Raw genomic sequence first — 26,711 nt, 5'->3', positions numbered from 1 at the left:
ACCCAAGCCAAAATAAAACCACAACTGGACAGCCAAACTGGGATTGAATTCAGAAAAAGTTTGGAAACAGATGATTGGTTCCAGAAAAACAAACATGTGTGCACAATGAGAGACGGATTGCCTTGGGTAGGGGAAAAGTTATATATACCAACAACTCAAAGACTAACTTTCATGCAACTTTGCCATGACACAAAATCAGCAGGGCATTTTGGATTTGTAAAAACTTTACACTTAATTAAACGGCAATTTTGGTGGCCATCAATAAAAAAGGACATAGAAAGTTATGTTGCCAGCTGCCCAACCTGTGCATCAGCAAAGAGGTTGCAAGGGAAATCGCCAGGGCTGTTACAACCAGTGGCAAGTCCCTCAGCCCCCTGGAGGGAAATAGCCATGGATTTTATAGTGGAATTGCCTGAAAGCAATGGGAATACTGTTATCTGGACAGTCACGGACCTATTTTCCAAACAGGTGCACTTTATCCCTTGCCAAAAAATTCCCACTGCAAAGGCCTTAGCAAAACTTTTTATCCAGCACATTTACAGATTGCACGGGGCACCCCAACGCATCATCTCTGATAGGGGAGTGCAATTTACGTCTACATTTTGGAAGGAATTTTTATCCCTCTTAGGGACCACTCAGGGACTGACATCTAGCCATCACCCTCAGACAGATGGACAAGCGGAACGCTGCCAGTCGGTACTTGAGCAATATTTGAGATGTTTTTTAAATTTCCAACAGAGTGATTGGACGGACTTACTTCCTTTTGCAGAAGTTGCCTACAATAATGCAGTCCACTCCAGCACAGGCTACACTCCTTTTCAAATAGCCAACGGCCAAAGTTTCAACCCTATGCCAGAGTTAACCCCAAAAGAACCAACGATCCCTTCACTGAAAGAATGGATGGAAAGCCTACAAAACACCTGGCCAATAGTCAGAAAATCACTAGATGAAGCTAGGCGGGCATACAAAGCACAAGCCGATAAAAAAAGGGTTGAGCCTACACCATTCATTATAGGAGAAATGGTGTACTTATCTACAAAATACCTAAAGTCCCTACAGCCCTGTAAAAAACTTGGACCAAAATATATAGGACCTTTTCCAATTAAAAGAATCATAAATCCAGTAACAGTAGAATTAGAATTACCCAAAAACCTCAGGCAAATACACCCAATTTTTCATTGCAGCTTGCTGAAAAGAGAGCATCAGTCACCTCTACGGCCAAAAATCCCCCCCCCACCACCTCCAATCATGGTGGAGGGGGAACAACACTTCGAAATAAAAGAGATCCTTGACTCTAGGAGATATCGTGGAACAACTCAGTACCTAGTTGCCTGGAAACACCTCCCTGCCTCACAAAATGAGTGGGTCCATAAACGTCACGTCAGAGCCCCGAAGCTATTGAAGAAGTTTCACACAGAGTATCCTAACAAGCCTAACTAAATTTTTTACTTGTGTTTTCTTTCAGGTGGATCTCTCTTATTGTTAAGAGGGGCCGGATGTCAGAATCCAATTATATTTCATCTTTAATTATCAAACATAGAAACTCCCAATTCTGCCTTCTCTGGATTCTGCCATAAGAGGGAGAAAAGGGGGAGAGCAAAGGGGCTTTATGGCCCTCACTTCCTTCAGCACACTTCAAAGGACTGAATGTGTGTTTATTGTGGCCTCTAAGCTTTAACATATCAAAGAAGAGTAATTGCCTTTCATGTAGTTATCTGAAGTCTCCATCCAGACGGAAGAAGAAAGGGGATGGAATTGTGATACTTGAAACTATCACTGGAAGGGGGGTTGATTGGGTGGGACTACTGGGGAACCCCTTAAAACCTTGAATGGGAGAGCTTGAACCCCAAGTCCTGTCTAGCATGCCTGCAACCATTTTCTCTTAATAAAGGATTCCTGTTGGAAGAGCTATTCCAAGAGTTCTGTCTTCTTAAGATGCAAAGTGGGGTGGGTCCTTACACTGAGTTACTTCTGGTAAGGCTTTGATTTCTTTGCCCTGGGTAAACCTTTGCTGTTCGTCCAATTCTGTTTCTGTGAATACTTTATTTCGTATTATAAATCAGCGTTGATCTGCTAGTCTCTGTTCTGTTATTTCTGATTCTGGATGTTGTTCTTTCCAGAACTGGTGCATTCGTTTTAGATATCCTCTTCTTGTTGAACTTGATCTGTAGTAACAGATCATTATTTCTTTGTTGTCAATCACTGTGTATCTGCGACGGGTAGACACCTTTTCTTCCAGTAGTTCTGCAGCTGCTGGCCCTGGTTGCTCAGCCAACAGTCCTGAGTCCTGTAACCCATTTTTCACCAGATATCCAGAAACTCCAATATCTAGCATGGATCTTGTTAACCCGGGTGACATCCGAGCCGGTATGACATTCTGAAATTTACGTCTCACCATATTTTTTATGGGAGAGACACTCTTTGTCTGACTCCTCTGATGAGACCTGTCCAGTATGGTTGAACCTCTGGCATAGCTCTCATCTTCCTCAGAGTACACAAGCCCCACAACCACGTCAAGGTAGTGCTTCATTGGGGGATTATTATTATTATTATATTTTGACTGGTAGCCAATGCAAATTGTTTGTATAGACTTGGCAGAAAAAAGTTTACTTAAGGAGTGAACTTAAATGAATTAGTGAATAACTAATGATTATGATTATGCCATCTATCTATCCTGGTTGATTCTGCTTGTAACATTATATCTTCAGAGAGAGAAGGGAATTTCCATAGTATGTGTATGTGTCATTCTAAGAGAAGGAGCTGATGGCTTTGGGATGGGTTTGATAGTGTATTGTTATTTTTTCTGTTTTTTTTAATCAACTCTGTTGTTACTTCCAGCTTTTACTTTTTACTTTCTGGATTTTTTTAATGACTCTTCATTCCTATAAGGATTTCTACATATGCTATTACATAGCCTTGGTGCTATAGTTTAGATATATTTTTAATTTCATCTGTTTTAGTATTGATAGCAAGGTAAAAGGTGGTCATAAATTAAAATCACCATTTGAGGTGTAACCAATCCATGGCATCCAAATTGGAGCTGGAAACAAATGGGATGCTGCTGAGCTATACATTCCCATGATCCTCTCACTGTTTAAATTTTTTCTCCTTGGATGACTCCCATTCTAATATGGTACATTTTATATATTCAAAGGGTTTTCATCTTATGTGCCTACTAGATTATTTTTAGGTGTTTTGTGTTGCGTCCTTCGCGAAATGGCAATGACACAAGAAGCAGTTGTAGTTCTCAGGAACTTCTTTATTTCTGTTCGGCATACTGGTTACAAGACGCCGACAACGCCCAAATCTCCCGGCCTCTTTTATAGGCCATTCCCGGGCCAATCTGCAACATTTGGCGCGCCAGCACCCGCGCATGCGCGCAAGTGCTGGCGACAGCCAGTCTGGTCCCGGGCAGCTTGCACCTGCCCAGGACCGTTGCAATGCCCCGAGCCTGCTTCCACAGGCTCAGGACATAACACCCCTCCCCCCCGGCTAAGACTATGATCATACAATAATAACATACAACCTAATGCGAGCGTGGTGCCCATACTACCTAGTGCCAGTTATTTCCTCTGCTTCTATTATTCCCAGTGTTCTAATTTCCTATGTGTACAGGAATGTTCTCTGTTAACTCTGTTTTGCCAGTAGAGTTACAAAATCTTCTAAATACTTAGGAGATCTTCTGGCTCTCTGTGACCTCCTGACTTCTGGGTACCTGCCAAGTACCCCTTGACTGAGGGGTGATGCATACCTGTCCTCCCTATTACACCCTGGTGATTCCCAAGGACTGTGCTCCACTGCCTGGCCTGCTTGCTTGCCCACCGGGCTCGTCAGGCCAGGGCTTCTTTCTCTGTTTGACCTGGTTGTCCTGCCTAGCTGCAGGCTCTCTGGCCCTCTTAAGTGACTGTCACTGTTGGGCGATTCTATAGAACCTCCCAGGTCCGTCCAAGACCTGTCAGGAAGTTGTCTTTCCCCTTGTTCCCATTCTGTCCCCGGGCTTGTGGGGTTTTCAGTGCTGTCCCAAAACTCAGTTGTCCCCTGAGTGAAGTCACCCGGGTTAACAAGGTCCATGCTAGATATTGGAGTTCCTGGATATCTGGTGAAAAATGGGTTACAGGTGTTGTAGTCGGGATTTGGTTCCTCGACCACCTCCCTGTATGCTTGCCCCCTTCTAGGACAGGGGTAATGTTGGGCCAACTAGAGGGAATGTGTGCCAGCTCTCTTGCAGGGTGTGGTTTGTTTGGACGCTCCGGGATATCCTCCCTGACTGGAGTACTGAGTGGTGCGGATGAGTAGTGATTATGCCCCCGGGGTGACTCCCTGGCTGGAGTAGGCACTGGTGCCTGAGTTCTAGTTGGACTCCGTGAATTCCTGTTTGGAGCACTCGCGGAACTTTGGAATGAGCTGTCTGTAGCTTCCTCGTTAATGATGGGCAGCAGCCCGTACTCTTCCCTTTGCCCTAAAGGGTCCCCCTCCCCCCTGGAAAAGACCCAGGAGTCTCAGTGGGCAGGTCCCATCTAGTCCAGGGACACCTCGTAGGACAGAGGACCTGTGACTCTGGATACAGTGGCGGGGACCCATGAATGGCCAGGCCCATAGTTACGAGTCCAAACCGGGGCACCCACAAGCAGTTGTCTAGGTGCCCTGGGGTGTGTGAGTGTGGAAGGAAGTCTGTCCGGATGCAACCGGTCAAGCTTGGTGGTCAGTTTGCGCCCCCAACGAAGTTCAGCTGGGCTCCTCCCAGTAGAAGTGGACGGTGTAGTGCGATAAGAAAGGAGGAAGTCAGCCAACCTGTGATGCCAGTCTCCATAGGTAATTTTCTTCAAGGCGTCCTTGGTGATGCAAACCATGCATTCAGCCATACCGTTGGTGGACGGGTGGAAAGGCGCAGAGGTGGCATGACGAATCATGTTGGCCTGTAAGAAAGCTTGGAATTCGGAAGAAGTGAATTGAGGGCCGTTGTCAGACACGAGGACGTCTGGAAGCCCGTGTGCAGCAAAAATCCCCCTCAGTACTTGAATAGTCTTTGCAGTGGTGGTGGAAGAGACAGGTACAACCTCAAGCCATTTTGAATGGCTATGAACTAGGACCAAGAAGAATTGACCCTGAAAGGGCCCAGTGTAGTCAATGTGCACCCTAGACCATGGAAACTGTGTTTCCTCCCATCTATGTACAGGAGCTTGGGGCATTTCAGGGCGCGAGCGTTGACAAGGTGGCATGCATGCACCTTAGCTTCAATGTCTCTATCTAACCCAGGCCATCACAAATGGCTGCGTGCAAGCGCCTTCATGCGTACAATGCCAGGATGACCCTTGTGGAGGGAACCTAAGACCCTAGTCCTCATTGAGGTAGGAATGACAACTCTGCTTCCCCAAAGCAGACAACCCTGGAAGGTGGACAATTTGTTCCTTTTGGACCAGAAACTCTGAAACTCAGTGCCAGGACAGCTCTCTGGCCATCCAGATAAAACCCACGAAAGGACACGTGCAAGTGTGAGATCTGTGGCTGATTCAGCAGCCACATCCCTGGCATCTAAAGGAGACTCAGGCAAGGCCTGAATGGAAAGGATATTGATAGTTGGTGCAGGGTCAGCTTCTATTACCGGCAGGGGTAACCTACTGAGGCCATCAGCATGGCCCATTTCCTTCCCAGGTTTGTGAAGTAAGGAGAAATCATAGGCAGACAGAAAGATAGACCATCTCAGCATTCTGGGGGAGATGATCTGGGGAGTTTGTTTATGTGTGGTAAACAGTCCCAACAAAGGCTTATGGTCAGTGAAGACCGTGAAATGCCTGCCATATAAAAAATCATGGAATTTTTTGATTCCAGCAACAACAGCTAAAGCCTCCCTGTTTATTTGAGCATAATTTCGCTCAGCAGAAAACAAGGTTCTGGAGTAATATGCAACAGGAACCTGAGTTCCGTCTGATCTGAGGTGGCTTAGTATGGCTCCCACCCCATAAGGAGAAGCATCACAAGCGATGCACACAGGAAGGGATTCATTGAAATGTGCAAGCACACTGTTAGAAGTGAGTAAGGCCTTGACCTCATTGAAACTTGCTTCGTGTTTTTGTGACCACTGCCACACTGCCTGTTTGTCCAAGAGCCTGTGAAGAGGCTCGGCTACACTAGCCTTGTTTGGGAGAAAGGAGTTATAGAAATTCAGAAGGCCCAGAAAAGCCTGTAGTTCAGCCTTGGACTTTGGCCTAGGGGCATGCATAATGGCTTCCAGTTTGGATTCAGCAGGGTGAATACCGGTAGCATCGATTTTGAATCCCAGAAAATCTGTAGAAGGCACCCCAATTTTACATTTGTCCTTCTTAAGTTTGAGGCCCGTTTTCCTGAACCTCAGCAGAACAGCCCTTAATCTCTCAGCTAAGTTGTGTGTAGAGTCCCCTGCAATTAAGACATCATCAAAATAGGGGCAAACCCCTGGTATACCCCGTAGTGTGTTTTCCATTACGCTTTGGAAAATTCCAGGAGCGACATTTACTCCAAATTGTAACCTCTTTACCTTGAATGCCCCCCTATGGGTCACAATGGTCTGAGCTACAGCAGCAGCATCATCAACAGGCAGCTGTTGATACGCCTGAGCTAGGTCAAGCTTTGCAAAAACGCGCCCCCCCTTGAGGGAGGCCAGGATATGACTGACCACAGGGACAGGATAGGCATGTTGCTGCAATGCCTTATTTAGAGTGCATTTGTAATCTGCACAGATGCGAATGTCCCCATTTGCCTTAAGAGGCGTGACAATGGGGGTCTCCCAAGGACTGGAGTCAACAGGTTCTAAGACTCCTTGCTGAATCAATTTGTCTAATTCAGTGTCAATTTTACCCTTTAAAGCAAAAGGAACCCTTCTTGCTTTGATTCTAATAGGGGTGACAGTGGGGTCTAACTTCAGTGACACAGGGGGTCCTTTGTATGTGCCCAGCTGGGGGCTGAAAACATCTGCAAATTCTTTGCAGACTTCTTGTAGGTCAAGTGTTTGCAAACTATTGAGCCCTGTGACATGTATTCCCAAGGCCTCAAACCAATCGAGTCCTATGAGACTCGTTCGTTCCCCCCCTACTACTACTACATCTAGTGGACCTTCAAAATCCTTATACTGTATGTTAAGGGTGGCCTCCCCCTTAACACACACTCTGGAGTTTTGAAAGTCTGTTAACACAATGTCGGAAGGCCTCAGCTTGGCCTGAAATCCGCTGCCAGAACAAATCTTCCTAAACGTGTGCATAGAAATGATCGAAAGTGCAGACCCCGTATCCAGTTCCATAGCCAATGGAACCCCTTGTAGCTTCACTTTAAGTGACAGCTTTTTCTTGATGGGCTTGTGTGTGCCTGTCTTGTAAATGCTTCTTCGCGAAGCGCAGAACCCCACCCTGTTTTGGCTGGGAACCCTGGTACCTTTCAGGCGCAATTCTTCCTGAGGTTGTACCTTCTGACGGCCCAGACACACAGCTGCAATGTGTCCCTGCTTTCCGCATGCCCTACAGATAGCGGAGCGGAATCTACAGTCGGTCCTCTTGTGGCGACCTCCACAACCGAGGCACTTGGGGAGAGCTGAAGAGCTTCCTTTCTGTTTCCCTTCTTTCGTGGGGTAGAGACTGTCTACTTCATTGTCAGGATCCTCCTCTGGGTTCCTTTGGGCTCCTTCCTGGTGCACGGACGCAGCCTCTGGAGTGCTTCTAATCGGCCTCATGTTCTTGATGGCGCCGCCCGCTGCCTCTTCTGCAGTAACCTCTCTCAAGACATCTTGGAATGATAAGTCTTCTTTAGCAAAAAGTCTCTGCTGTAATTCTCTATGCCTCAGTCCGCATACAAATCTGTCTCTCAGCCGTTCTTCTAGATCCTTGAACTCGCAGTGTTTAGCGGCTTTTCTCAGCGTGGCAATATATTCTTTGGCTGATTCTCCGGGTCGCTGATCCCTCTGTTCGAAGGTGTGGCACCAAGCGATGACGGACAGCTTGGGCTGGAAGTGTTCCTTGAGTAGTTTTTTGAGATCTGTGTAGTTAACAGATTCTAGAGGTACAGGTGCTGCTATGTTTTCAGCGATTTCGAATGCGTCTTGACCGCAAACGCACAGCAGGGTGGTGGCTTTCAAACTATCTTCTCTTACTTGGTTGACTTTAAGATAGTTTTCCATCCTGGCTACGAAGGACTCCCATCTTTCCAGATGTGAGACGTCGAATTCTGAAAGTCTTCCTACTTTTGCCATTTTTGTAGAAAAGGAAGGGTCTATCAGCCAGCCTACCCCCGATGCTCGCTGGATTGGCGGGTAGCTGCCGAGTCAACGCCGTTCCTACTGCTCAGGACTCTCTCGGGTAAGCTTACACCTGTCTTCGGTTGATGTAAGGCAATCCCACCTTCGTCGCCAGTGTTGCGTCCTTCGCGAAATGGCAATGACACGAGAAGCAGTTGTAGTTCTCAGGAACTTCTTTATTTCTGTTCAGCATACTGGTTACAAGACGCGAACAACGCCCAAATCTCCCGGTCTCTTTTATAGGCAATTCCCGGGCCAATCTGCAACATTTGGCGCGCCAGCACCCGCGCATGCGCGCAAGTGCTGGCGACAGCCAGTCTGGTCCCGGGCAGCTTGCACCTGCCCAGGACCGTTGCAATGCCCCGAGCCTGCTTCCACAGGCTCAGGACATAACATTTTGTATAACTGCTGACATACTGTGATCCTAAATTCATGCTTCAACAATTTTTGCTGACGTTTTAAAAATAATTTGCTGAGGTTGTTGCAATTGGATTTCTTGTTTTTATCTTCCATATTCAACATTAAAGAAAATGGATTCATATCTTATCATCCTGATTGTCTCATTCTGTTTCCCTAAGTATTCAGGCTCCTCTAGAGAAGTTCAAAAACCAAAACAGAAGATAAAACAGGCAATAAAATAGCAAGAAATAATAAAACACTAGACTACAAAAAGTGCTATGAATTATGAGACAAACCAGCTAACCAAAAGCATCAAAGAGAAGTATGTGATTTATTCCTAGCTTGGTGATTCAGATTACCTGCACAAAATGCTTACTTGAAAATTAGTTCTTGAATTACTCTGAATGTGTGGAAAAGTCTCTTGAAATGTGGCTAAAGATTAAAGAGAGACAAATAGATAAGCAAGAAAATTAAATAATAGTTAAAGAGACAATTAACGGATAGATTTTAAAGGTAAAGTTTCCTCTGACTCAGACTCATCTTCTGGTGATTTAATAGACTTATTTATACAGTTTTCTTTGCAACAGGATGGAAGGGTTCTGAAGATAAATTTATCAAATATGATTGTTCCATATCCAATGATTTTGAATCTGAGATACTTCCCACAGCTTCTATAAAGGATGTTGAGAATATTGATGTCTTTCCAAACAGAACCACTTGGCTCTCTCATCTATCTGTACCTGCCAGATTGATTGAATAAATTCAGTTTGGCCATATCTGAAGGGGGTCATGCTGAATTGTATCTATCTGTTGGTAACACTAATTCAAGGCCACACGTTTGAACAAAAAAGAATTAAAACTCAGACTTTTGTGAGACAATCACTGAAAGCCCTTTGTTTCAATGGACTGACCTTTGCCAATTATATTCTTGTCCTGTTTATGAAGAAATTCTGGACATTGAGTAATTTTGACTTTATAAAAATGGAGCAAATAAAATAAATATCTGAAATATATATGTATATATGAGAAAGCTACACACATTATGAAAATTTTTCAGAAGTTGAAGACAACAAAAGGAGATGAACAAGAATAGGGGATTCTCCCCCTCAATTGAAAGAACTGAAATGGGAAGAAAATGATTAGAGATTCTACAAGTGCATCTTTCCTTCTCTCTCTCTCTCTCACACACACACAGCTGTTTCTATTATCTGTACCTATATCTTTTTATATCTCTGTATCATCTATCTACTTTGTATCTATTTGAATTATGATTGAAGGCCCTTGTAACCATCTTTATCAATTTTTGATGCCACCTTTTGCTGCATAACTTTCTGATGTATTGTGCCAGGTTGCATATGAATCTGACCATAGTATGGGAAGTTGCCATGTCAACACCCAGTATCTATTCAATATGTTACATTGAAACCACTTGGAAACTTTGGGAAGCAACCCAGCAACTTCTGTGTGCCAGAGTGTGCAGGGCAGGAAAAATGGAATTTAGAGACAGAATATTTTTTGATATTTATCATATTCCCCTCTTCTCCACCTACAATTTGTTCTTTGTAATACTGTTTATAAGCTATGTCTCTCTCTCTCTCTCTCTCTCTCTCTCTCTCTCTCTCCTGATATCCTCCTCCCCCTCCTGATATCAAGGCAATCTAGAACTTTCAATCTCTTATAAGTAACAATGAGGGAAAAGAAAGACAAACCACATTTTCTCCTGAGGAAGTTTCTTTTTTCCCCACTTTCAGTTTTATCAGTGGTTATTTCTATTCGTCAGCGATGATGATAATAATAAGAATATTTTAGGCAGAATACTCTTCAAAGAGACATGTTCTTTAAATCTCTGAAATAGGAGTTGGCTGTTTTTGAAGTAATTATTTTAACTATATAACATTACAGGAATAGTAAAAATTCAGATCACAGTAGAATGAGGAAAAGTGATGATACCATGATTAGTTTTTTATGGTGACATCACAAAACTCATAACTTAAAAGACTATAGGTCTTTCACTCTTAGAAAAATGTGGAGTCCTTAACTGTCTTTCTATCAGCTGTGAACTTCACCAGTTTCAGTGATTCTGCTCTTTTAAAGGTAGAACTGGGAGGGCCCTTTGTAACTGAGCGACAACCAAAAGACTATGTTGTAGTTCAAATTGGACAAATAGAAGACTCCAGTCCTAAAAGGAGACGTCAACAACAAGTAAGACATTAAAAAATTGAATCTTCCCCCCCCCCCCCACAGATATACTCATAGTCCTATCAGGCAATGTGGGAAGAATCAAAAGTCCTATTGACCTTGAAAGAAAGATGCAGAAGTTTCTAGAGCCTAAAGCAGATTTTGACATGAAAATTGTATTAACAATGGGCCAAGGATGTTTATTTGTGTGCCAAGTCATCTTAATTATGTCTTTCCAACTGGTTACCAGGTATAGGAGTAGAGGCCTGCAGTTTAAAAGGATTTGATAACATTTACATCACTTTTTTCTGTCACATTAAAAGTTGAGGTGGCATATGTGGAAACTTTGCCATTTCACTGGTAAACAAAGACATTAGAACAGGTCTGGATGATAGAATATTGAAGACATAGTGTTAAGTGTTTGAATGTATAAGGTTAATTGTTTAGTTTACATAGACAAGCAAGAAAGGAGATCAGCAGGCATTGTTATAAGGCAGTAAGAAATCTGGGGAGCTTCAAGTATAAGTAATTTCAGTATAATTACAGCCAACTTCAATTAGACATTTTGCATCTCTCTCTGTTTTCCACAATATACCAATTCTTTATTTTAAGCTACCATCTTCTGTCTCTGGGCAACATTTATTATATGAATATTTATTAAATACATGCATTTGTTTTGCCCATACAGTGAGAGCAGGCAGAGGATATGATCTACTTTTTGCTTCCCTAGAAAAAGATTGGAAAAGGAGGATGAAACATAGCTAGTTCAAAGCATTTTTCTCCTAAGACCTCCTTCCCCTATACTTTAAAGCAAACAAAAAAATATGGATTTAATGTACACCATTCTAATTTGATCCCCTGACACATTGATTCTTTAACCTTAATGGGATCACACCCAATAGGATATAATTCCTGTTACTTCCATTCAGTGCATTTTTTGTAAAAAAAAAAAAAAAAGGTGCCAGAACTCACACACTTCATACAACCCGCCTTGCCTACCCTACAAGATTCCATCCAAAAAAGATGCCGGAACTCTGTTCTGGGCGTTCTATGAGAAAAAAAGCCCTGCTTCCATTGATCAGCTGGCTATCTTGAACTATTAGCTTAATTAAGGAATGACTCTTGCTCAATTTACTGTATATATTACTGGTTTTAAAGATCTCTATATGCCAATATGCCTAGAGCAGGGATAGGCAACCCAAAACACTCAAAGAGCCACTTGGACCCGTTTCCCACCAAAAACAAAACACCGGGAGCCGCAAAACCCTTTTGATATCTAAAATGAAGATAATACTGCATATATCCTTTTTTACCTTTATTATAGGGGTGTGTGTGTGTGTGTGTGTGTCTGTATTTGTGTGTGTGTGTGTGTGTGTGTATGTAATGTGTGTGTATGTGTGTGTGTGTATACACATACATACATACATACATACAGGTAAAAAGGATATATGCAGTGTTATCTTCATTTTAATGTCAAAAGGGTCTCTCTCTCTCTCTCTCTCTCTCTCTCTCTCTCCCTCCCTCCCTCCCTCCCTCCCTCCCTCCCTCTCTCTCTATCTGCCCTTGGTCTGCCAGTCCTCTTCCCCCACTCTCTTTCTTTCTCTCTCTCTCTTTCCTCTCTTTCTCTTCCCCCCTCTGTCCCTCTCTCCTATCTGCTGCTCACCTGGCAAGCTGGCTTCAAGCTGTTCTCCAACAAGCTCAGGGGTATGCAACCTCGGCTCTTTTATGACTCATGGACTTCAACTCCCAGAATTCCTGAGTCAGCATAGCTGGGCTAGCTAGCTCTCTCCTGCCCTTCCTGCTTCCTGCAGAGATGTAGCAAAGGGAGGAGCTCCGCCCGATAAGCTTTTCAGATCCTTGGAGAACACTGTGAGTGCACTCTCTTTTACACACACACACACACACACACACACACACACAGAGAGAGAGAGATACAAACACACACACACACACACACACAGAGAGAGAGAGAGAGAGAGAGAGAGAGAGAGAAGTAGGGAAGCGCAATTGCCTCTCTCTGTCTCCTGTCTCTCTCTGCAAATGGGAGAGGAGGCTGGGAGCCACAAGGGAAGGCTTAAAGAGCCGCATGTGGCTCTGGAGCCGCAGGTTGCCGACCTGTGGCCTAGAGTCTCTTCTATCAAATTAGCAATTGGAATTGGTGTACTAGGTACTAAAACCTATTCAACTTCTTAATTCTTTCTTTTTTTTGCAGATCTCATATAATTGGACTCTTGCATTAAATCTGAAGAAAAACGAGCAAGTTATTGTGACTAGAATCTTTGAGACAATGAATAGGTTTGTTCATGAAGCCAACGAAACCCATTAAAATATTTTATATTTAATAATTATTTATACAGTTGCTCTAATTAGAATATATTACCAGGGTGGGTGGGTGGGTAGCATTGCTGCATGTGCTGCTATTATGCTCCTCTTAAATCATTTGAATTAAATCTTGAAATCTGTCTCATGGATCCCTTCTTTTCTCTTTTACTGGGAAAAAGATGGCTGCCAAGACATATCCTTTTTTTCCTCATTGCCTAAATATTTTATTATGCCACCTGAAGAATTAAAGAAAGGAAAACCATTTTTATGAATGTTTACACTGATGTGTATTTATATAATTAGTTTCAATGAAATGGTCCCTAAGTGATATGGTTGTTAATGAAACCACATAACTTAGAGAGAGTGGGAGCAAAACAGAGAGATGCTGGATGCTGTCATCTCATTCAGTTACAGCACCCTGAACTCAACCCAATTTTCTTCTCTCCTTTTTTGCCCACATGGAGTGGAGAGATTGCTTAAACAGGCCATGTCTTCCAAGCTGTGTTTCTTTAAAAAGTGCTAACCACAAGTTAACAAGCTTATCTCTGCAACCTTAATTAGTTGATTAAAATCCTCTGTCTGGCTCCCTGCTGCCTAGAATTGACCAAATTTTAATCAATTTGATACTGAAAGTCTGCTTCTGTCATATATGCAGGGACTGGTTGCAGGGTTCCTTTTTCATCACTGTTTTAATTGTGAATGTTCATTATCTGAGGCCATTGCTAAATGAGGACTATCTGTATATCCTTGTTTTCTAAATCTCTTTTCAGAAGTTCTGTTTTCATGCTAGTTGTGAAAATGACCTAAAAAAGATATCGATAATTTGAAATATTCTAAATCATGACATAAGTAGACTATTTTGAAGCATAGAATAATAGCAGCAAGATAAAGAGCATACAATTTAGTAATGCTTAAAACCTTTAGCAGTATGAACCTGTGGTCATTTCTACTCCAGCTATGAAATAGAATTTTAAAATTTCTTTCAACAGAAAAGAAACCTCCCTAAGAATCCAGGCATTTCTTCAGGAATCAGAAATCATTCCTCTTTCTATGACACATCAGTATCTTCATGCAAATGTAGAGGCTCAAGTCACAATAGCTTCAGTCATTTTAGCAGGTGTTTATGTTCTGATCGTGTTTGAGGTAAGAATAATCATTTTAATCAAGGAAATAGGAGCAGAATTGTTTTTGTCAGTTAATATAACACCCTGAAAATTGAAATAAGAATCAGTGCATTTCAGTTAAGTACATCTACAAGCTTACACCAATCTCGGTATCTTTTCATTTGATTTTTTCTTATTGATTTTCAGTAACTTTTCATTCTATTTTAAACCCTCTGTTTTTGTGAAGTTGAAAACCAATTATAACATCTCCATGATAAATTATACTTAGTTTTTTTTTTTTAAAAAAGATGACTTGGAACTCTGATCAATCCTATCAACCCTTTGTAGGAACATAATAATTAAACGGGAAGTGCTTAACATTCTGATTGCTAGTAATCACACTGGAAGCTATTTTGGTCCTTAGCTGTCTTTTTTGTCAGAAAGATGCCAGGCTGGTATTGGGAGTCTGTGATGAAAAGAAAAAAAAAAACATCTATTTTATGTCTCCTTCCCCCAAATCTCTCAGTACCTCATAATACTCTTGGACCTGCATAAGACTTGGAACAGAAGTAGGATAATATAGTTTGCCCTGCTAAGCACTAAGGCAGAACTAGAGAGCCTAATCTCTGAGCAACCTACCAATCATACGTTATTTCAGTCCCTTCTTTTCAACTCCTGACACCCAACAATTTTTTTGGGGTGGTGCCTTTGAGTCAGCATTGATTCCTGGCAACAACTTGGACAAGTGGCTGCAGTTTTCTTGGCTAGATTTCAGAAGTGGTATGCCTTTGCCTGCTTCTTAAGGCTGAGATATAGTATTGGCCCAAGATCACCCAACTGGCTGTCAGGCTGCCTAATTTCATCAGAACTCCCTCCAGTAATGGTTTTTCAAATAGTCTGGTTACTAAGCCATTATGAAGAGATGAAGAGATAAAACTATCATCTATCATCAACTGCTTAGTGCTTTATAGGTAATATGGAGGACAGCTACTAAATATACTCTTGGGTGCGTGGAGACAATTCTTGAATAGCTTGGGAAATAGTGTCTATGTCAAGATTTGCTTTGAGGTTATTCTCTTTATTTTGATCATTTGTTTGGAAATATATTATCTGATTTCTGATTTCCCTCCCTTTTTAGGCACTATTGGAGCTACAGAGGAGTTGCAATTTATAGTTATATTCTTCCATGTTAGATTTTTTTTCCTTCACAGCAGAATTTATTTCACAGAACAGTAATTAATTTTTTAATTAAATAGTTTGCATTTCCACTATAATTTTCTCCAATCAATAGATATAAGATTTTAATGTCTCTGTAAAATTTGCTAAAAAGTGGCTTGGGCTGAAAATTAAGATTGCATTTAAACACTGGGTGGCACTGCTTGCTACTCCAAATCATAGCAATTGTTCTGTTTTTGTGTTGCTTTTTCACACAGAGAAAATGTTTTTTAAGCAACATAGGGAGGGTGCCACTCCATCCCCCTAATGGAAAAAACCCTAAAGTTTCAAGTGCATCTACCTTTTAAAGTTTCATGTTTTCTCCTGCTTCATGATGTTCAGGTTGAATAGTGCCACTGTTTAATAGGAGTGATGTACATGCTCCATCTTGTAGCTTATTTGTGTTTTCTTTCTTTGGTGGTGTTGTGTTGGATAAATCGAATATTACAATGCCATGGTCGGTGAGCCCAAGGCACTGAGGGGAAAGACAAAATGAGAAAGCTTTTAAGGTTGAACAAGTTACAAGAACAGTCTTCCACTTATGTTTGCATGTGCGCAGGCGTGTGCATAAATACTGCATATGTGGAAAACAAATAGTTTCAAAAGGAATTATTGGTCAAAGAGACAATGCTCCCCTAATGTTTAAACATATAAAAAATACTGAACTGGAGAAAATTAGGTTTTAAAAATAGGAAGCAGGCTTTTAAGGAAAGCTTGGATTGTTCATTTTTTTTAAAAAAATATATTTTATTGATTTTTTAACATAAAAACCTTGATATTTCATAAATAGCATGTTGTCTGGGTTTATGTTTAAAAAGTAATCACTAACAATCATTTTTTGTATTCCAAAGTCCACATAATAGCTTTGTTTGATTTTCTCTTCTTCCAATAATATTCTCTGTGCCAACCTTAAATTAATACAATTCTTATTAGTTTGATAGGTAACAATTAAATATAAAGATTTTTTAAAAATTTCTACCAATAATCATCACATCAATATCATGCTTCTTTTCTATCTGGTCATCTTGGTTGCCTCGTCATGAATCCTGTTTACAATTTTATTTAAATTTATTTTCCCTACAATGTTCAAAACATTCTCACTGGTTAAAATTTTCCCAGAGTTAATGAAAGTATTTAAATCTATGTTCATATCTTAAAAAGTAAGTAAGAAAAAGATACAAAAAAACAAAGAAAAAGAAAAGACGAGAGAAAAAGAAAAAAGAGAGAAAAATAAAAAAATATACTACTTAAAATACATATCCCTCTTAAACTAGTATACACTTGTTTCCAAATTTGTTATGTTCTTTTTACCCATAATTAAACCAATGTTTAATCTTTAAATGTTCCATTTAATAAATCCAATCATCTAATCTTTTAACTCTATTCAAAACATTTTTTTAAATTATCCATTGGAATGTTCTTAAAATCAATTACATTTAAATAGCTAAAACATTTTCTTTATATTGATCATCCCAAACATTTTTGTATTTCTCATATCAAAAAACAAAAGAAAAAAAGAAAAAAAATACTGTCTTACTTGGAGAGTTCATCCCTCTTAAACTAAAATCTTTCTATTTCTTCAACAATATTCAAACAAATGTTTAATTTTTAAATATTCCCTCTGATGCACCCCATCATCTAATTCCTCAATTCTCACTTTAATCCTCTTCTTTTGCCAAGCATCTTTCCCAATCAATATATTCCATTGAATTAAAGAGTCTTTCCATAATCTTATAAATGTTGTTGTGGATATAATAGGCAAATCAAATATCATGTCTTTGTAAAAAGATTTTGCCCCTTCATATTGATTGAAAATTTCTCTCATCATCCCTTGTCTCCCCATTTCTTGTGGTACTCCTGACAGCTCAGCAATCCATTTTGTCAAATCTTTTTCCTTATCCTCACATTTACTTTGTGGTCTTAGAGTACAAGTTATCTTTTCCATGTTTAGTGTTTCTTGTAAGTCCTTCTCCACTTGAGTCTCCACTAGTTTATATTCAGTTGTCTGCTTTACATGACCTCTCTCTCTTTTTGTTTTCTGATCAATGACATTAAATTGAGAATGCATTCATTTAAATTTTCAAATTCATTTTTAATTTCCTCATGGTTTGAAATTAGCATAATTTGCATTTGTTGTAATAGAACATACATTTCCTCCTGGGAAGTATTTATTTTTTCTTGATATATTCTTTCTGCAGATCTCTGATGCTCCATAATGACCAAAAATCCTTTCTCTGCCAATCACTTTAAAGTCATAATTTAAAAAATATTTATAATCAGGAAGTTCATTTTTTTCTAAATTTTATAGTTCTCACTTTGTAGATAGTCCACAATGTTTTCTTTTCTTTTGTTACAGTTGCTCTTTCTTTAATCAAAGCTCTGAGGTCACAACAACAGGGCTGTATATTTAGGGCAGTATTTTCATTCACCACTAGATGTCAGCACCAGTCCATCTTTCAATTTTCTGTATTTTTATTCCCTGTAATTTTAATTTGCCCGTTCCATTTAGAGGAGGGTGGAGCAAAGACCACCCTCACTTTCAGAGGATTTTTACTTCTGGGTTTTTTTCTTCCCCCCCCCCCCCAGGAAATCAGTCAGGTAGAAGAGAGAGAATCAATATTCTTACCCAGTTCACTCACGCTTTACAATCACGCTTAGTTCAGTGCTTTTTGGCTTCGGCTGCATGTAGCTTGGGCTAGATTCACGAGTGATGCTAGCCTTTCTTCTGTCAGTTTTTTCTCAGATGTCTGGATTGACCACCATCTCCAGGATCGGCGGGACTTCCCTCCTTCCTTGCCACCTCTCTGGGGTGGCTTTGGGCCCATTTAGGGTCCCCAGATAGAGAGAAATCAGCTGTAGGGTGCAGATCTTTGCAATCCCTCGGCTGTCATGCTAGCTGCACAGAACTGGAAGCTTGTTCATTTTTTTTTAATGAGAACTATTTTGCATGTGTTATTGCTCATTAGGATCCACAGTATTCCAGGGAAACACCAAAAATAGAGCAGTTTAATGATATGAGCAAATTAAATACAGATGTTTATTTTTTTAAAAAAGTTCTGTGGGGTTTCCTAATGTATTCTTATATGGTGCAGCAGGAACCTGGATTTTGGTAAAAATATGGAAATCTCAGCCATCAAGGTACAAAAGTTATATATCATTTTTTAGGAAGTTGTTTTAATTTTCCTTAGTTATTCTATTCTATATGCAGTAAATAGGAACTTGATCAAGTTTCTTCCTTTTCCTCTCCATTACTTACAAGAATCCTCAACTACCCTTGCACAAATATATCAAAGGGCAAATTCAGTGTTATTTACTCCACATGTATATTCAAGATAATATAGTTTTGTTTGATCTTTTTTTCTAAAAGCTAAATATAGGTAGTTTCTTCAAGGCTCTTCACTCTCATTGTCATTTCTACTACATCTGAATATTTCTAAAATTGTGGTATTTAGAAATAGAAACAATATTTGATGTGGCTCTGACCATCACTGAAGATAGTAGAAGTATATTGATTTATGTGATTTCATAGCTATATATTAAGCCTAAAGTAGCACTTGCTGGTCTTTGCATTTGTTTCACTCTACTGACTCATATTCATCTTGTGCTGAAGTACAGTTCATTATGAATGATATTTTGCACCTTCAGGGAAGGGGCTTATTATTTATATACGTTTATTTTTAAATCTATGGCGAAGCTCAAATACTTAGTTTAACTGCTGGTGTGTATATACTGTATTACATACTTTGTATCTGTGGTGTATTAACCTTCAATAAATTGCAGTGTATTCTATAACAATTCATTTGTTTAAAGGATATAGGGATATTTTTAGATTCTAGGCAGTATGGTGGCACATTCATTTTATTTACACTTATTTACATTTTATTACCAAGAATTACAATAAACCTGATTTAGTGGACTTCAACACAATAGACTTCAGATGCAGCAAATGAAATTTGTGTTGTATTTATACCATTTTAAATTATTTATGTAATGAAATAATTAAGAAAATCCTGCAAATAATATCACCAATCTGTGAGATTATAACATCAGTGAAATAATGTAAACATGCAAATGGATGAAATACCTTCTGATTTAATGGACAATCATGAATAATAGACATCACTTTCCTACAACTGGTCTGTTAAATCAAAGTTTCACTCTATAACAGTGATGGCGAACCTTTTAGAGACCGAGTGCCCCAAAAACGCCCGTCCTGCCCCCACGCTGCCCCTGCCCTGCTCCATGCCCACCCGTAGGGCCACCCATCACCTCCATGGCCCACTGCAGCAGACTGCCCAGGTGGCCCTGCAGCACCATGATGGCCACGCCTTCCACCCGCACCCTGCAGCATCATCTGCACGCAATGGGGTGTGAAGGTGGAGTCTTGTCCCTGCTGCCCAGCTGCCATTTGCTTGGCTGCGCTGCTCCACATGGGCTGCACCCAGGGGCAACTTTCCTCCAGGGGGCTGGTGGTGAGGAGGGGACCATAAGGCTGGGGCGATGGCATGCGTGCCCACAGAGCGGGCTCTGAGTGCCGCTTCTGACACTCGTGCCATAGGTTCACCACCACTGCTCTATAAGGAAATGTCTCTATGTTGCCTAACGATTTTGAACAAGAAATTACTTCAAAAGTACTCTATTTCCCATGAGAACAGTGAGCAATAACTGTCTCCTTTTGCCTTCATTATAAATTGTCATAACTGCTGCTAATGCTGTCCTATAATAGCTAAATGGGTTAATCTTCCACCAAATCTCTTTTCTGCTGGGCTGATTAATCACAATATTGCCATGGGAAGTAATGTGAGAATTGATGCTATCTGCACTGAGGTCTACATATATGTTATATTCTAAGTTGTTCACATTCAGAGAATGGATGCACCATCTTGTGTACTAGGTTTACTTCAATAGTCATGCAGGTACTCACTCTTTATTTGTCACTATGAGAATGCTGTGGCCATTTGACATTTTTTGATTGGTGAAAGACATGCTTTTAAATGACAGTAAAATTAGTGTGACTGATAGCCTGAGCAAATATAGAGATAACTGGGTGGAACAACCTAATTGACTGGCTGATTGGCAGTGTACAATGGAGTTGATAGCATACAGAGTAAGTTAATTGGGTAGCTTTACCAGAGGCTGTTACATTCAGTGTTTTAATGTGTGCATGGATGTAGGTGGAAATATGATTAATAATAAAGAATGATGGATTAAGACAGGGGCCCCCAACCTATGGTCCACGGCCCAGGACTGGGCCGTGGGCTTTTGGCTAGTGGGTTGCAGAAATGGCTGGCTGGTGTGAGCACGCACGGGCACATATTTCCCCCCACTCGTGCTAGCACCTGTGACCCTGTTTGCACATGTGTGCGGGCGCAAATGGGGACACTAGTGCAGGGTGGCTGTCTGCAGCCTGTTTGTGCATGAGCTGCTAGCTGCTGTGGGCAGTGCGTGGCTGTTCGCGCATGCACACAATGCCAGTGCATGCCACATGTGTGAACAGGGCTGCTAGTGCCGTGCCATTGTGTGTGGCTCTGTGTGCGCATGCGCATGCACATGCACCAATTTTGAAGCTGCTCTCCTTCCCTCCATTCCGCGAGACCAGAAAGGTTGGAGACCTCTGGATTAAGAGATAATAGGAGACTATATGTAATAGAGAGTGAATGAATGAGAGGCTGAATAGAAGATGGCTAAGGAAGAGAAGGAATGCCCAATTTTTTCTTTGGCCCTGCTGGTTTCCCTAGTGCACCATTTCATAAGGAAATAGAAATTCAAAAAGAATATTTATCTTTAACCAAACCACGGATTAAGCAAACTATTCTGAGGCATTATATAATCCCAGAGTATGTAAAATTACAGTACTATATGGCTTGGCCCAAAATACTTCCAGAGTAACCTTCTTAGCAGGAATTGCCCCATTCAATATGCTCATTTTTTGAGATCTTCTTGATGATTCCCCACTTTAGTGAGATGAGGCAGGGTGGGTGTTACAGGCCAGATAGTGTAACTTTTCCATTATGGCTTTGGTATTATAGAATATAGTAGCTTTTACCTGGAAATCAGATCTCCCCATAATTAATTACCTTTTTGACAGTAGATATCAAAGTCTTAGGGAGAGTTTGTTATGGTTGCTTAAATAATGCTGTGTTGTGCTTTACTATTTTTGTTTTGTATGAACAGTTTTTACTGATCATTACTTGTTAAGACAAACGTTTTAATTAAATTACATGAATTTAATTTCTTAATATTGAGTACTGTGAATGTTCTGTGTGCATTTCCTTGGATTAACTGCTAAGAGTCATTATAAATATGCTAGCATTCAAGAATGTTCAACCAATTGATGCTTCAGTCTCAGTGTAAAGTTTGTGAGGCATTCACAAGATAAGCTCTACTGGTTTATTTTGCTTTTCATTGGTTGGTATGATTGTTTTGACCTTGGACATTGTGCTTTAGATTGCTAAACTGTTGCTTTCACCTTTTATGCTATTCCAAGTCATTGCTGTGAGCTAGGTGGTATCTAAATCATACAAACAAATATAGATCAAAATAAGAAACTATATGCAATAGAGAGAAAGCAGAGCTGCTTAACTCATTCTTTATATCAGTCTTCACACAAAAAGAAACTATAGGCCAACCTACCAAAAATATAACTGTAAAAGACGAACTAGAAATAAAAATTAAAATAAGCAAGAAAATGGTAAAAGAACACCTGTCTGACCTTGATGAATATAAATCACCGGGATCTGATGGGTTACATTCCAGAGTTCTGAATGAGCTGGCAGATGTTATCTCACAACCATTGTATCATATCTTTTAAAAATCTTGGAGCACTGGGGAACTACCTGAGGATTCAAAAAGAGCTGATGTGATTCCCATCTTCAAAAAAGGAGTGGAAAAAACAGACCCAGGAAACTACAGACCAATCAGCCTGACATCGATACCTGGGAAGATACTGGAAAAAATAATAAAAAAACAGATCTGTGAACATCTAGAAACAAATAAAATTATAACTAGTAGCCAGCAAGGGTTTGTTAAAAACAGATCATGCCAAACCAATCTTATTTCACTCTTTGACAAAGTGACTAAATTAATAGACCAGAGAAATGATGTGGACATAGTATATTTAGATTTCAGCAAGGCTTTTGACAAAGCAGACCACAACCTATTTCTTCATAAACTAGAAAAATGTGGGATTGACAGCATCACCACCAGATGGATTTTTAACTGGCTGGCAAACCGTACTCAATGAGTAGTCCTTAATGGTACATCTACACGGAGGGAAGTAAGCAGTGGGGTACCACAAGGTTTTGTCTTAGTCCCAGTACTTTTCAATATCTTCATAAATGACTTAGATAAAGGGGATCTCATCAAATTTGCAGATGACACCAACTGGCAGGAATAGCCAACACCCCAGAAGACAAGCTCAGAATCCAAAAAGACCTTGACAGACTTGAACAAAATGGTATTTAATGTGGAGAAAAGCAAGGTTTTACATCTGGGAAGGAAAACCCAAAGATACAAGTAAAGATTAGGGGAAACTTGGCTCAAAAGCAGCAGGTGAGAGGGATCTTGGAGTCCTAGTGGACGATCACTTAAATATGAGTCAGCAATGTGAGGCAGCAGACAAAAAAGCTAATACAATCCTTGGTTGTATAAATAGAGGCACAGAATCAAAATCACATGAAGTATTAGTTCTGCTTTACAAAGCCTTAGTAAGGCCACATCTGGAATAGTGCATCAGTTTTGGTCATAGAGCAACTAAAATGATTAAAGGCCTGGAGACTAAAACGTATGAAGAATGGTTGCAGGATTTGGGAATGGCCAGTCTAGAGAAAAGAAGGACTAGGGGAGACAGAATAGCAGTATTCCAGTATTTGAGAGGCTGCCACAAGGATGAGTGGATCAATTTATTTATGGATGGAAACTAATCAAGGAGAGAAGCTACCTGGAATTAAGGAGAAACTTCCTAACAGTGAGGACAATGAACCAGTGGAACAGCTTGCCTTCAGATATTGTGGGTGCTTCATCACTCGAGGTTTTTAAGAAGAGGCTGGACAACCACTTGTCTGAAATGGTGTAGGGACTCCTGCTTGAGGAGGGGTCTGGACTAGAATACCTCCAAGGTCCCTTCCAGTTCTATTCTGATTCTGATCGGAAGAAATCTCATCTTAAATATTGTGCCCTTATAGACATGTCAACACTTACTGCCTTAAATATTGTACTCATGGCAAATCTTGATGTAAGTTTAAGACAAATTTTCTTCTATATAATCAGATTAATTATTTCCCATATAAATAGACAGGCAGGTCTGTCTGTATGTTTGTACATAACTAAATAGAAAAATTTGCTATATAGTTATGTAAGGTCCCAGTCCCTTCCTGAAACTTGAGATAACATATTAATCTAATTAGCTAACCCAAGTGGAGACTTCTTTATTTGATCAAATTAAGCAGCTGGGTGGCCAATCTGGAACACTGGCAGAATTACGTCTAGAAGTGCCACTCATTAGAAAGTTGGTACCATTGCTTTATAAACTTTATTAGCCAATGAAAATCAGACAACAGAGCCATTACATCATAAGAAAGACATCAATCATTCCTGTACATTCCCTTATTCCCTCTTTCAGTATATTGCATCCATGTATGTGTTTCCCACACTTGCATGAAATTTCTCTGGTACAAAAGCTGATTACAAAAAGCAAGAAAGCAACAGTTAGACTAAACAATTTCCCTTTGTTCCAGAACCCTTTAATTATTTAAACGTTTCAGCAGTAAAGTTAGTTAAAAAAATCTACCAGAGTTTTAAATTAAGTAAAAGTCCTATATTTCAGTCTAATAAGATCAAGAGTTATGTATCTTGAACTATTTCAGTGAATGAATAGTCCTGTATAGAACTTTAATTTTTCACAATACTGTTTACAGAGAGGATATGGTGTATACCAAGATGCATGAATTCACTTTTAGCATCACTCTTTAGTGTTAACAAACTCTCAGCCTGTTTTCCATATGGCCCTGAGAACAATATTCATTCATTCATTCATTCATTCATTCATTCATTCATTCATTCATTCATTCATTCTTCAGTCAAATTCTAAGATTGTTTAACTGTAGAAATCTCATAGAATTCGAAATGAACACAAACTGTCTCCCTAGAATAATTCAAGCTCTGTAGTGCCATAAGCCATTAGCCAAATTTCTATTTACATTTTTAGATTTCTATTATGATTTGAAAGTGTGAGGTTTTGCAGTGTTGTTGCTATGAGCAATTAATTTGTTCTTTTCTGGTGATCCTCTGCCAGATGACATAGAGTAACTAATTCCTAAAAATAGAACACAATCAAAATACAAATCTAATATACTATCTCAAATCAGCTTTCTAATTAGCTATAGTCCTTTGGGAAAGAGTCTGACTAGATTTCATCAAAACCAACTATTTCTAAAAAATCGTGCTCAGCTTCATATTAACACCAACATTGTTTTACAGTAAATTAAATTTACACATAATTCTGACAAAAATGTCAGATATTCAAATAGTGTGTTAAAATTCAGAGTAACATTTCATTTGTGATTTGAAGGAACTGAATGTAGTAGAATGATTCTGCCAGGCTTCAAATAGGCTTACCCTAATACATTTTGGACTATTTATTTTTTACATTGAATTCTGATAAAATTCTATAGCATTGTTTATATCTATGATATCCAAAATTGCAAAATTATGCTATTGTATATTTTTAATTGTATTTCTTCTGTGTTACTTTGTTGCTTTCTGTAAATAGTGAAATCAATAAGAAGATTTGTGTTCCAATTACAAAAGCTGTGTATACTTTGAAAATAATTTAGAAGAAATGCTTTGTAACTTGCTGAAGCAGAGCCCTTTGGCTATTCATGGAAGTTGTAAGGACCCACCCCACTTTGCATCTTAAGAAGACAGAACTCTTGGAATAATTCTTCCAACAGGAATCCTTTATTAAGAAGAAGTGGTTGCAGGCGTGCTAGACAGGACTTGGGGTCCAAGCTCTCCAATTCAAGGTTTTAAGGGGTTCCCCAGTAGTCCCACCCAATCACCCCCCCTTCCAGTGATAGTTTCAGGCATCACAATTCCACCCCTTTTTTTCTTTCTTCCGTCTGGATGGAGACTTCAGATAAACTACATGAAAGGTAAATAACCTCCTTTGTTATGGTAAGGTTCTTTGGTGCTAACTACATTCAAACTCTTTGAGGTTGCAATAAACACATTCAGTTCCTTAGAAGTATACTGAAGGAAGTGAGGGCCATAAAGCCCCTTTGTTCTCCCCCTTCTCTCCCTCTTATGGCAGAATCCAGAGAAGGCAGAATTGGGGTTTTCTATATTTGATAATTAAAGATGAAATATAATTGGATTCTGACAAAAGTGGTCTATTTTTTTCTATGTGAGCATGGTATAAAAAACTGGGTCTGCTTTAAAATATCAGATCATTAAAGTTAATGTACCTTTTGAGGCTGTTGCACATTTCCTGTTTTGTGCAGAAGCCTGAATAAAGATCGATTCCTTTAATGCAGTATTTCTTCAAGTGTGGTCCTAGGAACCCCGTTCCCTCAACACATCTCAGGGGTCAGCAATATCAAAATTATTTGTCAGGTTATGTTGAAAATAATGCAATATTCTTGTAGAAATATAAAAGCTTTTTGGATTAAGATTTGGTGGAACATTCAAAAGATTTTTAAGAGAAAGATAAAGTTTACGCCACAATTATTTTTGTTAGGTGTTATTGTAGATTTTGATATTAAAGAAATTAATTTGATGTTAAATCTTATAACAGCTGCAAGATTATTGGTGGGGCAATATTGGAAGAAAGATTCTTTGCCTACTATGGAAGAATGGATACTCAAGGTGTCTAATTTAGCAAAAATGGCAAAAATTTCTGCTTATTTGAAGGACCATTCACAACAAAGATATATCTCAGTTTGGAGAAGATGGATAGATTATATTCAGAATAAATATGAGACTAAAAAGTATCATCTAGCTTATGAGTAAATTTTAGATTATTATTAATAGTTTAATATGGTTGAACTTATTTTAGTTTTAGTATTATGGTTTAATTAATAATGACTTGTTTATATTATTATTTTTGTTTTTAATTTGTTAATATTTATTTTGAAAGGGAGTTAAAGTACGTTATGGATTTGATTGTTTGTATAGTTGGGTAATGTTAGCTAGACTATGACTGTTTATTTGTAACCCTGTAATCAGCTCTGGGAAGG

At 39.6% G+C, this 26,711-nt stretch overlaps 1 protein-coding gene across 2 annotated transcripts in view; it reads left to right on the top strand.

Moving 5' to 3' along the window:
* OCA2 (OCA2 melanosomal transmembrane protein) overlaps nt 1–26,711 on the top strand; it is a 348,360-nt gene that overhangs the window by 130,813 nt on the left and 190,836 nt on the right. For both annotated transcript variants that reach the window (XM_039319662.1, XM_039319661.1), the window contains exons 7-9: nt 10,713–10,861; nt 13,050–13,132; nt 14,149–14,302. In XM_039319662.1, the coding sequence (XP_039175596.1) occupies nt 10,713–10,861; nt 13,050–13,132; nt 14,149–14,302 (386 nt within the window). The remainder of the gene's footprint in view (nt 1–10,712; nt 10,862–13,049; nt 13,133–14,148; nt 14,303–26,711) is intronic.

This window comes from Crotalus tigris, unplaced genomic scaffold (assembly GCF_016545835.1).
Source record: "Crotalus tigris isolate CLP2741 ecotype Arizona unplaced genomic scaffold, ASM1654583v1 scf7180000023606.2106662, whole genome shotgun sequence".
Classification (NCBI taxonomy): Eukaryota; Metazoa; Chordata; class Lepidosauria; order Squamata; family Viperidae; genus Crotalus; species Crotalus tigris.
Note: the sequence above shows the minus strand (reverse complement) of the source record. Positions and strands in the feature narration are given on the sequence as shown.